The sequence below is a fragment of the Cydia pomonella genome, chromosome 9 (assembly GCF_033807575.1).
Source record: "Cydia pomonella isolate Wapato2018A chromosome 9, ilCydPomo1, whole genome shotgun sequence".
Taxonomy (NCBI): domain Eukaryota; kingdom Metazoa; phylum Arthropoda; class Insecta; order Lepidoptera; family Tortricidae; genus Cydia; species Cydia pomonella.
The window spans coordinates 14006625-14020017 of NC_084711.1; the positions used below are offsets into that span (position 1 = coordinate 14006625).

The window sequence follows — 13393 nt, forward strand, 5'->3', positions numbered from 1 at the left end:
GAGTCGTCTTTTTCTAGCCACTGCCATCACCTAAATCCACTGTTACGTTGTGCCGTGTGTTATCTGCCTTAGCTCGATATGGTCGCAGGAAATATGCAGCCGTCTTTGAATATAACTGTATAGCAAAATAACCTTTCTAAGAAGGCAAATCACAGCAAACTCCCCCAATTTTGTATTATAGACTACCTTGATTGAATGTTAATGGTGCATTGTCTGCATGTCGTCTATACGAGTCCATATGTAAACGTGTTCCAGAATGTTTTCAGCATCACCGTTCTCCTCGTGTCTCGGTGTTGCCTTACCATAACACTTGGAGCTGTATATAAAATGTATATTGGTGTAATGTGTTAGAGTAAGGCAGCATTTACCGGTTTCCAGATGTGTCTTTCGTCGGGAGTGGGGCTGGGCTCAGCGTCGCGACGTAAGCTTTCCTTCAAGAACGTCTCCAACGTCGTCGTTCAGTTGTTGCACTCCATCAAGTTCAACGTGGACGTTCCCTTCTCAAACATGGCCGCCTCGCCACAAGAGCTCAAAGCCAACGCAGCTAGGAAGGTACTTCTTTCTGTAACTCTTCAACTTTAATCTGTTTTCTGTTACAAACTTCGTCTGACAATTATAGCCTTAAAATATGGCTAGAGGCTCTAGCCTAGAGCATTGCCAGAAAAAGTTCGTAAAAATGTTCTTACTTTCTTTCACATTGACGTTTAAAAGTTTCGATTGCACTTTACTGGACATGGCTAAACAGAACACGGCCGGTGTCCGCGGCTTTTCTTATACTTCAGAATGTTTCAATCGAGTGATTTAAATTCTCGCTTCGGAGATTCGCTTCTGATTCTTAAAGGTAAGTTGTCTTTGTTTCTTAAATTCCTATTTTATTCCCCTATGATCCTATATTTATTTAGCGAACTTAATTAACTCATTAAGTAGCATTGAGTTCTAGATGTTTATAAGCAGTACTTTGAGTAATCATGTCAGGTGCTGGGTCTCATGTGAAGTCATTAAAATTGATGTCAAAGTAATCGATTGAAGCGCACCTCAACGTGGGTGTTCACGTCAAAACTTGAAGTGCATTATTTAGTACCTGCTATAGTTTTACATTTATTATTGACTGACATGGATCCTATCACCTTCATAATAATGTCTACGCGATGTGGTAGAAAGAGCATCGCAGAACTTCCCAGTTTGTAGTAAGAGTACAATTCATTTGGATAGTGTTTGTCGATATTAAAATTTCACCACTCGCTAGTTCTTGCACCATGCTTTTAAATGCCATAATTATTGTACGGAAAAACAAATAGGCGTTTACTGTAGGCTTCAATAATTTTAGTTAGAAATCACAACATTTACCTGAACTAAAACCAGTCGTGTAACGTTATTAAAGATATTCATTTTAATGTCCGCCTGTATTTTTTTGGTCATCTGCAGGGAAGAAGGCGAAATGCTCTTTCTCTCATGTAGGTATCGGTGTATACCTCAGCTATGGTAAAGGTCCAGCTTATCGAACTAAGGCTTGGGGCTATACCTTATATGTCGAGCCTCTCGACACTTCGATGTTGTAAGCAACGTGTCTCGAAGCTTTTGACATTGTTTTGTATAATGTGTGGTTCACTGTAGGACTCGTTGTAAATATATCAAGGGAAAGATGCATATGAGCACGTATGGCGCACACAAAAGTAACATTGAATGCTACGGTATGGATTGAAGTTTGAAGTATACCGCACATTATCCAAAGGTTTGTGAAGGAGGCTGTAGCGGTGTGATCTGGCATGGCAGGTGCTGGACCTGCGGCGCGCGCTGCACGCGGAGCCGGGCTCGGCGGAGGCGCTGCGGCTGGCGGCCATGCGCGCGGAAGACGTGAGCGCGCGGGAGCCCGCGGACCCCTCGCACCAAACCTTCGACGCCGTCATGCACCACGTCCGCTCCACGCACCCCACGGTCCACACGGCCTCATCCTACATACACACTGAGCTTATCCATGCTATATTTAATAATACCGTCTCGCCAATAAATCAAACAACTCACTGAAACGATTGAGAATATATCGTCAAGTAATTGTCGCGTGTTGAAATAACTCGCAACCAGCAAGATGCCATAGGTTTTGTTAAACATAGCGCTTACAATCTACTATCTCACAAAATCCATGGCAGCTTTTTAGTATCATTGCCATTTAGTTTAGCTTTGGAAATTGCTCCACGATAAAATCTACAACTATTTCCTCGCAATTCATCGATACGTAGGTAATGTACCTGTTACATATATGCATAAATCTAAAAGTGATTGATTTTAGTCTAAAAATAGCGCAGATAAGCTCGCAAACATTGCATACATCGCAGGGAGCGCACAACACGCAAAGGTTACGTTTACCGAGCCTCGTGTGTGCGTTCCGCTCTTGCACCTAGGATTTAGAATACCTATGGTTGCCGATAGGTACTTAGGCGGTACATAAGCTATTTCCGCCGCGTTTTATGATTTCCCGCTTACGGATAATTAGACGCATAACGAGAGTTGACGATCGCGATGGCGTTTGTGTGAACACATAACCTCGCTTTATGATTTCCAAGTAGTTAGTTTGGATTTGGATTGATGGAATTCGATAAATTAATACTGCTTTATCTATTTGAACTTTCGAATTTAAGCTTTTTTGCGAATCTTGCAGAAGTCCTTGTGTGCGGAAATATTACCATACTTAATATAAGTTTGGCTTCGCTTTAAAATAAAACATGCTTTGGAAACCCCAGCAGCGAATGACGGTGCGAATAGACATTTTGGAATCCGAGCTTTAAACCCTGTCTCACTTAGCCCCTCAACTGCACTAAACTATGAAAACGTTAGGTATTCAACTGTCACCGGTTAGAAGTATCACCATTTTTATTTCTAAATGTCAGCACAGCACAGACGTTTCGTTACCTCCCCACATTTCCCCATTTAGTTGCTGGTGTGTTCAAGCTTTCACGTATGTGTCTTACATGTACTTTCGCACAAATTGTTAATTCTTATTTTATGAATTGGCCCATAAAATGTAAAAATTATTTCATAGTTTCATATTAGTATGAAACCAATATAAAATAGGGGTACTGTAATTTAATTGTAAGAAATGTCTGGATATACCAGCAACTAATCTGGTACGTCTGCTCGTTGTTTTTCAGATTTTCCGTCCTTGGACATTAGTTCCACAACAGATACTCGCGGGGACAGTAAGCGCACTGTTGTGTATGTGTACCGTTGTGTCACACCTCCACTGGGCGAAGAGCACTTAATTTTCCAAAAATCTCGATATTGACCTTAAGTAATCTGGTTTCACCTGTTCGGAACACTGAATCGTTGGCACTGTTATAGGTAGTCGATGAGGGGAAATAAGAACAAGCTACGTGAGCACTCAAAATCATTCACTATTCACCATTCCTATTGGGCCTATTTTCTTTCAAAATTGTCGAATTATTATGTGTATTTGAGATAATTTTAAGTTCAGTTTTCTTTGAGAATAAAACCGAGCGCACTGAACTGTGTTTCACTCGCTGCCCCGACTACGTAGCCACCCGAGCACTAGAGCATGGCATGACTCCCAACTGTTGACTAAATTGCATGGAGTGCCCCTAATTTTAGTGTGTTTCCTAATTCACTTTGTGTTTGGTAATTTGTTCATGAGTGTTCGATTTAGGTCTGATTTCTAGAAGCTAGATAAAACGAATTATCTCATAAACAGAGAGGTAGCATGTGTAGGAGTAGCACTGAGCTTACGTTAATTCTCTGATAGCAATTGTTGAATAAAATTTAATTATTAGTTGATAGAAAAATCAGTCCTAAATAAAGAAATGCTCATGATTGGGAATTATAAATCACAAAAAAATTTAGTTAAATCTTAAAAATTTCTCTCGAAACCCGTCATATATCTATATATCAGATCTGTTGGTATCTTCTAAGATTCGTTACGTTGTCTTTGAGAATTCTTCGTATTCAGAGTATTCCCCGTAATCGATGAATTATATAAAACTGTATTTTTCTTTGTAAATACTGTGTTTACTTGTATTCTAATGATGTGATGCTGCTTCGGAGCCCGGAACTTTTCCATTCAAAGGTCAGTTGGAGAAATTAGAATGAAGCATCTTGCCGGCATGTGGTGGACCAGTGTACCCCTCACGACCATCGCCCCACCCTAACCGTTTAAATGTTTGCAGTTCCTTCATGCCGCATCATCACATCCCCAAAAGTGAAATATAATCAAGTCGGTTGCATTGAACTGAGATGTTTTCACAGAATAAAGTGACGGAGAAGTTCAAGAGGCCATTGAAAAAGCGTCACTCGTCTGTGTACCACCAGCCGACCAACCGCGTCAACAAGTACCTGGCGCAGGCCATCGACGCGCGCTCCGTGCACCGCGAGAAAGCAACGCACGTGCATCTGCTTACTCTCTGTTTTAAAGATAGCGCTAAGGAAGGACAGGTACGTCTTATTGATTGATGATTTCCTAATTATTATTTAGTTTATCTTGGTCCAATCCTAGTTAAAGTCAATGTGAGGAGATCCGTCTGCAAGCTCTTTCGTCGTTTCTAACTCTTGCGTTTGCCCACACACCAAACTAGTTACAGAAGGTTGGTAGGGCAGAAGGTGCGAACCTCTTTTCTTTTTGACTATGTCTGAGCAAAGTACGTATTTAAATACAAAAGTTCAAGAGCCAAAAATGAAGCTCTTCCCAACCAAACATTTTATATGCCGGACCTCCCCACATTGACCTTATCAGGCTTTAGCAACTTCTACTTCTAGTTATTCCTATTTACGACAAAAGAAACAAAGATAAAATTTATAGACAAAATAAAAGGTAAATATTCGTTTCCTACTTATTTGCGAAGGTTTATTTATTCAGCTGCTGTCATAAGGAGTTTACATCCCACTACAAAAAAATAGTGGGTAAACAGTGGTTGAAAATCCGTCCAATTATGCTAATTTGCCTAAACTATTCTATGCACATTTATAATAAATTACTTGCGGGAATAGCATCTTTTACTTGTACGTGTATCTATTAGTTATCTCGTTTGGTTTCTCATTAGAATACCAAACACGTTCAGGGTTTCGATACATGTGCGTGGCGCATTACCAGAATTAAGAGCCAATAAAGATACGGCGGGCATGTAAACTAGGCTTACTCAAGGACGATATTTTTACGAAATGGACTACTAAGGTATATTACGTATGTGCAAACATATCTTAAAAGTGATGTGAATACTTATGCGATTTCTTATGCTTATAATGTAATCTGTCAAGGAAGCGTTAGAAAAGGTGAGTAATTTTTGCCGATTTCTACGCTGCGCTGAGTAGGTATAGATTTTCTGACTTAGTAGTACATAATGTCGGAGTGGAAAAGCGTAGAATAGAGATTCGCTCAAAACAACCAATCACGTGTAGCTAGTAAAATGAAACAGCTTGACGCGATTTTTCACGCTTTTATTTAAAAAATAACGCGTAGACTCATTTGGTACGTGGTCAGCTAATGAAAAATAAAAATTTTCGTCATACATCACTTCTGTCACTATTTTTTTTAGACTAAATACAAATTAATTCTTTATTTATTTAGTATTTAATATTAATAATACATCAATTTATTCATCGTTATCGTTAGTATAGACATAAAATCAGCTTCCAAACCTTAAGTTCTAGTGTACAAATCAATAAGACAACCATATTCGACATGCCTAATCTTAAACATACGAGTACTTCATGGTGCTTGTAATTCCGGTAACTTTACCGGAACAGTTAAATGGTTTATTCTGGGATTGCATAGTATCTACAGAAATCGACTGTTTTTTCATGAATTATACCAGTTAATTTAAATAGTATATTCCGATTAATAATTATCTGCATCTTGTTTGTTACCTTGTTGTCGGACCAATCCTTTTAAAGTTCAGCCTTTAGATCGTCAAGTACCTATGTAGGTATAGAACCTATGCAAGCAATGTAATTTCCAGTATCGTGCATCAACGGACGGCGGCTGGGCGGGCTCTCTGGGCGCCGCACTTGGGGCCGTGGCCGCCGCGGGCGCCCTACAAGCCGCCATACTGCCCCGCACCACCATCCTCCTGCTCCTCTTCGTCACGGCTTTCGCTTGGTCGGCTGCCGTCCTGGCCCTCACGCTGGCTGCCAGGCTGCGGCTCATACCGTGCGATGTATCTCGTCCGTTCGCCTTAAGAAACGCTATTACCACCTTCACGATTGTTTTGGGATATGCTGTGGGACAAGTCAATGTGGTAAGTAGCCTAAACCACGAAGAATCAACTCCCTATTCTCCCATTACTTTTCATCACGGCTTTCGCCTAGTCAGCAGCTGTTCTGGCCCCGCCGCATAACTGCGAGATTACGGCGTATACCGTATGATGTCTCTCGCCCTTTTGCCTTGAAAACCGTCATTACAGGCATTACAGCATTCACGATTGTGCTTGGATATGCTGTGCGATAGGTCAATGTGGCAAATAACCTAAATCAGTGTCATTTGTAACTACTTGAAGGCCGTCGGCGGTCTGCCGCTGGCAACGAAACTTCTACTTACATTTAGACGTCTATCATATTTTGCTTTCAGACATGTGATCACCAATTTTACGATCGTGCATAATATCGTCTGTTAATTTCAGGTAACATGTAGAGAGGTAGACGTGTGTCGCAACCTGACAGAGAACGTAACGACTATGGCGGACATCCGAGCTACATCTGGTGACATAGCCGCCGCGTTATGGAGTAGCACTGATCATCGGGCTTGCCCTGTTCCTCTTTATATTACTTTAGGTATGTAACACAGTGTAATGACGTTTCTGATGACTTAAAATGATTTGGTTTGCTATCAGGAAGTTAATAGTAATGACACCTTGTGATGTTAATGTAATATGCTCCAATGAGATTTAACGACACGTACTTTTGCGATAAGTACCAATAGCGGATATACTGTGTACTTCAGACCACTATACTGTAAATGGTTTCAGATTGTAGCAATTGTAGCACCTATGTATCTACACCTGCAAAAACGTCATTACGTCATATTCATTTTAAGTACATCTACATAAATATAAGAATTAATGATTACAGGCTGCTGCCTCAGCATGTTAGCCGTAGCGGTGTTCCTGCGGCTGCCGATCCTAATCAAAGGCGTCCTCCTGGCCTTCATGACGGCCGGGTACATGGCCGTCATCATGGCTTACCACAAAGACTTGTTCGACTGCTACGATCTCATGACTGAGTAAGTGGATTGAACAAATGTAAACTACGATTTTAAGCTACCATGGTTAATATAGCTTCTGTCCGTGGCTTCATTTGCGCGGAATGATTTGGTTGATAAAAACTACCCTATGCCCTTTCTCGAGTCCAAACTATCTCCATACCGAAAAAAGTAACTGACATACTGCTAGCTCGTTATTTACCCACACACCGCTATCGTTTACCGTCTTTTTAACTTCTTTTGACGCTCATTGTATCATGTTAGTTTTTACACGCAACACTCCTACTATAAGTTTCTACCTCTACTCTACTTGCGTGTTATCTATATGCATCTAGTGCGTTGGACGGGAGTTTTTAGTACACAATGTGCAAGAGAAAGAATATACCTAATTATAGCCAACCGAACAATATTGAAACAAAGATCGTGATTACATAGTTTATTCTATTTCAGACCAGGTATAATCGGGTCCGCTTACGTGGCGTGTGGTTGGACGCTCGCTCTCGCTCTGGCAGTACTGCTGCACGCGCGACAGACTGAGTGGACGGCGCGGCTAGACTTCCTGTGGCAGGCCCAGGCCAGGGATGAGAAGAGAGACATGGATGCCTTACAAGTGAGTTTCCTATCGGATCGATTGGGCTCAATGAGCATAAAATATACTTCTTAGATAGAGACAAACAAGTATACGGCCCGCCTGTTGGTAAGCAATCACATAGCCTATGGACGCCTGCAACTAACTACTACAGGGGTGTTACATGCGCGTTGCCGACCCTTTAAAAACCTGTACACTCCTTTTTTGAAGAATCCCATTCTTCGGCTGGGAGCTCATTCCACAGCCGGAGCGTCCGGGAGGTAATTCCTCTTAAACCGCACAGTCCGCGACCTTTTAGGTTCTAGGTTGTGACTTTGTGAGGACCATATTGTTATTATACAATTTATTTAAAAAAATATATTAACAATATATAGTTATAGAGTGTTTTCATGAAAATGTTGTTATTTTCCTTACGCGTATCATGTCTCTAATTTAGAAACAACGCCAAAAGTTACATTCAAACATGTTTTTTCTACTCGTCGACGGCAATGGTTGAATTATGATTTCGTAGGCCAAACTATAATTGTGAACTTTTGATGTATGGGCTCCCAACTCAATATTTATTATTTAAAAAACAATAAAAAAAAATACCAATCACGTGCCGCCGCGGTCAAGAGGACGAAACAAAACGGTAGCTCAATAGTACATTACTACAGAGGCCGCTTATGCCGCTTACGCCGGCAACCATAGAACATAGGTTACTTACGTTCCCGTGTATATATACTGGAATCTGCACTTTTTGTAAGAAACCATTCGGAATTGTTTAAAACCAAAGGAGAAGTATGCAAAACTAACAGTAGGTCTAAAAATTAGCTAGCCGTACCAAATACCAAGTTGGCTATGTGCAGAATTACCAATGTATTCAAATTACAAATAAACACCCCGACAGTATAATACGAGAAAAAAATACTCTTAAAAAGCTCCTTTTAGAGAAAGCATACTATACAGTAGACGAATTTCTAAATGACCAAACACTGGAATAATGCTATATGTACTTGCCATTAATTAAATTTTATATTAATTAAATTTAATTATAATATTATTGTAGCATTCATTGACATTCATGCCTTATCTAAAATCACGCTACAGTTAATTTATATTAATCATATTGCTTATTATTCTAGTCTATTAATAATATAACCTTGATATTTAATATTTAGCATCACTATTTTATTAATTTCATAAACGAACTTGACATTTTATCTTAAACTTCGATAAAATATAACATTATAAATATAGATTTCGTTGCCATAAGTATTAAATGCATGTACCTACCTACCTAGACTTAATTGAGTGCCCTTCCAGGGTGTCATGTACCTACCATCTTCAAATTGTAACACTTAATGTATAATGAGCATGTCTGCAATACAATAAAGAATAAACCCTTTTTCACGCCGAGGTATGTATAGTGCTTTTTCTCAAAACGACGATCATGATATTGATGATGATGATTGTTTTATGTCCTAATGTGATTGATTATTCAGTGCATGGGGTATTAGATGGGAACGAAAATTTATTTTTGCGCTGAGATACAGCCCTATAAAGGCTTTTTTTAGTCAAAAGTTATTTAGTCGTGCAGAAATCTTTATAGGGCTATATCTCCTAAACCGTGCGTCGTAGCGAAAAAATAATCAAATTTTCATTTCCCTTAAAACCCCCTGTTTAATAAAAAACACACAAAAAAAAATCGAGATTAAAGTATTCGTAGAAAAACGATTGCGTACAATAGTGATATATAATCAAGCTTTTCAATCTCGTACCTACTAAGGCCACTCATCAAGTTTTGTTGCCCTAACACGGTGCTCAACTGAAAAACTTTCCATTAAATCACGATTGTATAAAAATACTATTTTACCTATGTAGGTAAAATAGTATTTTTATACAATCATGTGCGAATGTGTATCTGTTGGTGTAACATCAATAGCATTGAACATTATGTTTGTTTTACCACTCCAGGCGTCAAACAGAAGAATATTGTTTAATCTCCTGCCATCTCACGTTGCGACCCACTTCCTGGACAACCAATTCAGGACCAACATGGTATGTATACTACTCAAGCTTCATTAAAATTGCAATTAACTTGAATGCATTATGTTTCCATTTGAATGCTTTTTTCATAATTGTTGTGTTTTATATAACATCAGAAACTTACTGAATTATATTGAAATTAAATCGCAACTTTATGACAACCGGTTTGGCCTAGTGGGTAGTGACCCTGCCTACGAAGCTGATGGTCCCGGGTTCAAATCCTGGTAAGGGCATTTATTCGTGTGATGAGCATGGATATTTGTTCCTGAGTCATGGGTGTTTTCTATGTATTTAAATATTTATATATTATATATATCGTTGTCTAAGTACCCTCAACACAAGCCTTATTGAGCTTAGTGTGAGACTTAGTCGATTTGTGTAATAATGTCCTATAATATTTATTATTATGTAAAGTTGCGCGTCATTATCAAAACTAATAAGTGCACGCAATAAAGTCTCATTTTAGTGTAAATATCTATAACACTTATTTAAAAGGTCAGATAAATTTATGGTGTTTCATTAGTCAAAATATAAATTCATTCACTTCATCGATATCCATCTTGAATGTGACATTATAAGCTTTAATTAAGAGGGAAGAATAGCTTTGCGAGCTTAACCGAACGTACGTACATTTTTGATGAAATATCAATTTCGGGAGAAATCTGTTTCCTAAATCTTAACAACTCACTTTAATAACTTTGCAATCGCTTCAGTATAATATTATTATATTCTAGGATTATAGGTTTCGCTTTAAAATAAAATTACATCGTTTTTATAAAACAAACTGCTTAATTCGAGCCAGTTTCGTTTGTTTTATAAAAAAATATATATTTTAAAGCGAAACCTATAAACCTAGTATATTATGCTGAAGTGATTTAGTTTGTGGAAATCTTTTTATCAAAAATGTACGTACGTTCGGTTAGGATCACAAAGCTATTCTTTCCTCTTAACATTCGATTCACGACGGCGACGGTGAAACAATGAATTTGCAAATTTAGACATACCTATAACTTTGCTAAAAGGTATTCAAGCTTGAGATCTGAAATACACTTGTGAGAATCAGCTTGAACTCCTATTTTTTACTAAACGCATCGTTTAAAACAACTATACATATCTGTCTATCATGTCATATTTCGCTTCAACGCTTTCTAACCATGGTCTGTGGCTTGCTTATGTGGGGTTTATTCTGCATGTACCTATCAATCCTATCATTCACGTCTCAGTCTTACACCCAACTCGTTCTTTTTCAATTTTGACGTCATGTTGTAATCTGAATTTAACTATATTTTTATACATCATTCATATTTTAGACTACATGTAATTTATTCATTGTCATGTTATGATTTATACACGCTATTCATATTTGGCGCGCTGAGCATAACAAATGCATGTGCATTCGAAAACTCAATTAATTGTGTACCTTGTTTTCATGGAATAAAGTACACGTTCAATTAGTTTCAGAATGCACGTACGGTTGTTTGCCATGGCAGAATTACAGCATCATTCGATGTTAGCTTTTATTATGCTTCGCTGTTAAACAAGCAAGAATAGGAACAGTGACATAACCATTTGGCCCAACTAAAACACTTAAAAATTAAAATCCTTATCACTAACAATTTTCGAACATGGAAAATTATTTTACGTCAAATTCAGTGCGGTTCTCACGATAACGCACCGTGCACACTTATATCCATATTAATTATAGATACCTACCTACTAAAGGTATTATTTCCATAGTTTGTTTTAATGATCGGGGATTTACACTGCAACTTGCAACATCTTTAAAAGGCGTAACAACACCCCGAAACTTACCTAAAATTATATACGGGAAACACAATAAGCTGACCACAGCCTAAAACCCACTTCTTTCCCTTTCAAACCCCGGTTTCCCGTAAAATTAACTTTGCAACTGGCCTATGTCACTGCCCTACGCTGGCTTGCGCGCAACTGACAAGTGGCGCCGGCAGGACCTGTACCACCAGTCGTACCAGCGCGTGGGTGTGGTGTTCGCCTCCATCACCAACTACCACGAGTTCTACATGGAGCTGGACGGCAACAACCAGGGCATGGAGTGTCTCCGGTTGCTTAATGAGATCATTGCAGACTTTGATGAGGTAAGTGTATTTTAAAATCGCTGGGTATAATAGTTTTCAATTTGGTGCCGTGACCAAGATATTAGAGCATTTCGCTCACTTCACTTGCAAACTGTTCTGGGTGTATACATGTGTGTATGTGTGCGTTTATTATTGTATGTGTGCATATAAGTGCGTTAAATACGACAAGGAAAAAATAAATTAGTTTTACTTAAAGTCAACAACAGCTATCAAGCCTGCTAATTTTATTGGTCTGAAATTAATACGGGATAGAGATACGCGTAAATTATTAAAGTTGGAATGCTATAATTGAGTTACTTACATGACAATATACCTGAGTGAGTCAGGTTCACTGAGCCTTCTACAATATAATGTGTAACGAAGAATAAATCAATAAATTAAAACAAAGGATGTTAGTCACGGTCCAGCTGTGGCTTATAGCTACGTTAGAATCATAATGGAAACAGAAACGCGCCTAGAATTCGTAATTAGAAGACAATTCAAGGATGTGACTTTGTGCAGGATATGTCGACTGATTCATGGCGTGAACTTGAAATAACGTTCTATTTCTATTCAATACCATTCAAATTCATAATTTAAAAGTCAATTTGTACCTGCCAACATAAGAAAACAATTTAAATTTTGCAATAAATTACTTGTGGGTAAGAGGCAACTTTCTCGTCAGATACAGTAACTTTATACATAACTAACGGATTTGACGCAAACGAACCTCATTACAAAAGGCGACAAAGTTACTGGATTAATCAGTTTTTGAACAATCAAGAGAACCTTTACGAGCTTGTGTGGTGGAAAAAACTTTTCTTTACATTTTAAGCATTATTCTGATTGTGTTACTCCTCCTTTACTTTTGAGAAATGTGTTTAACCTTATATAAGCTAATAAAATGTGTAATCGTAATTCGCTTTCCATCAAACGCTAAATTAATCGATTTATAATAACTTACAGCTCCTGAGCGAAGATCGGTTCAGCGCTATAGACAAGATCAAAACAGTGGGATCCACCTACATGGCGGCCGTTGGTCTCATCCCCGAGAAGAAAATGCAAGACGACACCAGCACGCGCAAGCACATGGCCACGCTGGTCGAGTTCGTGTTCGCCATGCGTGACAAGCTCAAGGACATCAACGATAACTCTTACAACAACTTTATGCTGCGAGTCGGTAAGTTAAATACCTCGTTTGTTGACTTATTTTACTGGGCAATCGGTTTAACTCTATAAATAAAGGATCCACCTATATGACGGCGGTGGAACTGATCCCCGAGAAGAAAATGCTAGACGATACCAGGACGCGCAAGCACATGGCCGCGCTGGTAGCGTTCGTGTTCGCGATGCGCGTCAAGCTCAAGGACATCAACGATAATTCTTACAATAACTGTATAATGCGAGTTGGTACGTGTCTCTTTTGTTAAGGTATCGACTTCAGTGAGCTATCCGGCGAACGAAAAGGATTGGCTTCTCATAAAA

General features: G+C 38.9%; 1 protein-coding gene across 6 annotated transcripts in view; it reads left to right on the plus strand.

The window, feature by feature from the left end:
- Positions 1-13393, plus strand: part of LOC133520924 (Ca(2+)/calmodulin-responsive adenylate cyclase-like) — a 133392-nt gene that overhangs the window by 112453 nt on the left and 7546 nt on the right. The window contains exons 10-20 of one of the 6 annotated variants that reach the window (XM_061855613.1): positions 379-552; positions 1774-1854; positions 3147-3194; positions 4255-4440; positions 5961-6239; positions 6621-6771; positions 7069-7219; positions 7649-7808; positions 9744-9827; positions 11771-11929; positions 12875-13088. In XM_061855613.1, the coding sequence (XP_061711597.1) occupies positions 379-552; positions 1774-1854; positions 3147-3194; positions 4255-4440; positions 5961-6239; positions 6621-6771; positions 7069-7219; positions 7649-7808; positions 9744-9827; positions 11771-11929; positions 12875-13088 (1687 nt within the window). Of the gene's footprint in view, positions 1-378; positions 553-1773; positions 1936-3146; positions 3195-4254; positions 4441-5960; positions 6240-6620; positions 6772-7068; positions 7220-7648; positions 7809-9743; positions 9828-11770; positions 11930-12874; positions 13089-13393 lie in introns of all 6 variants that reach the window. The other 5 variants (XM_061855617.1, XM_061855611.1, XM_061855614.1 and 2 more) reach the window with 5 other exon arrangements.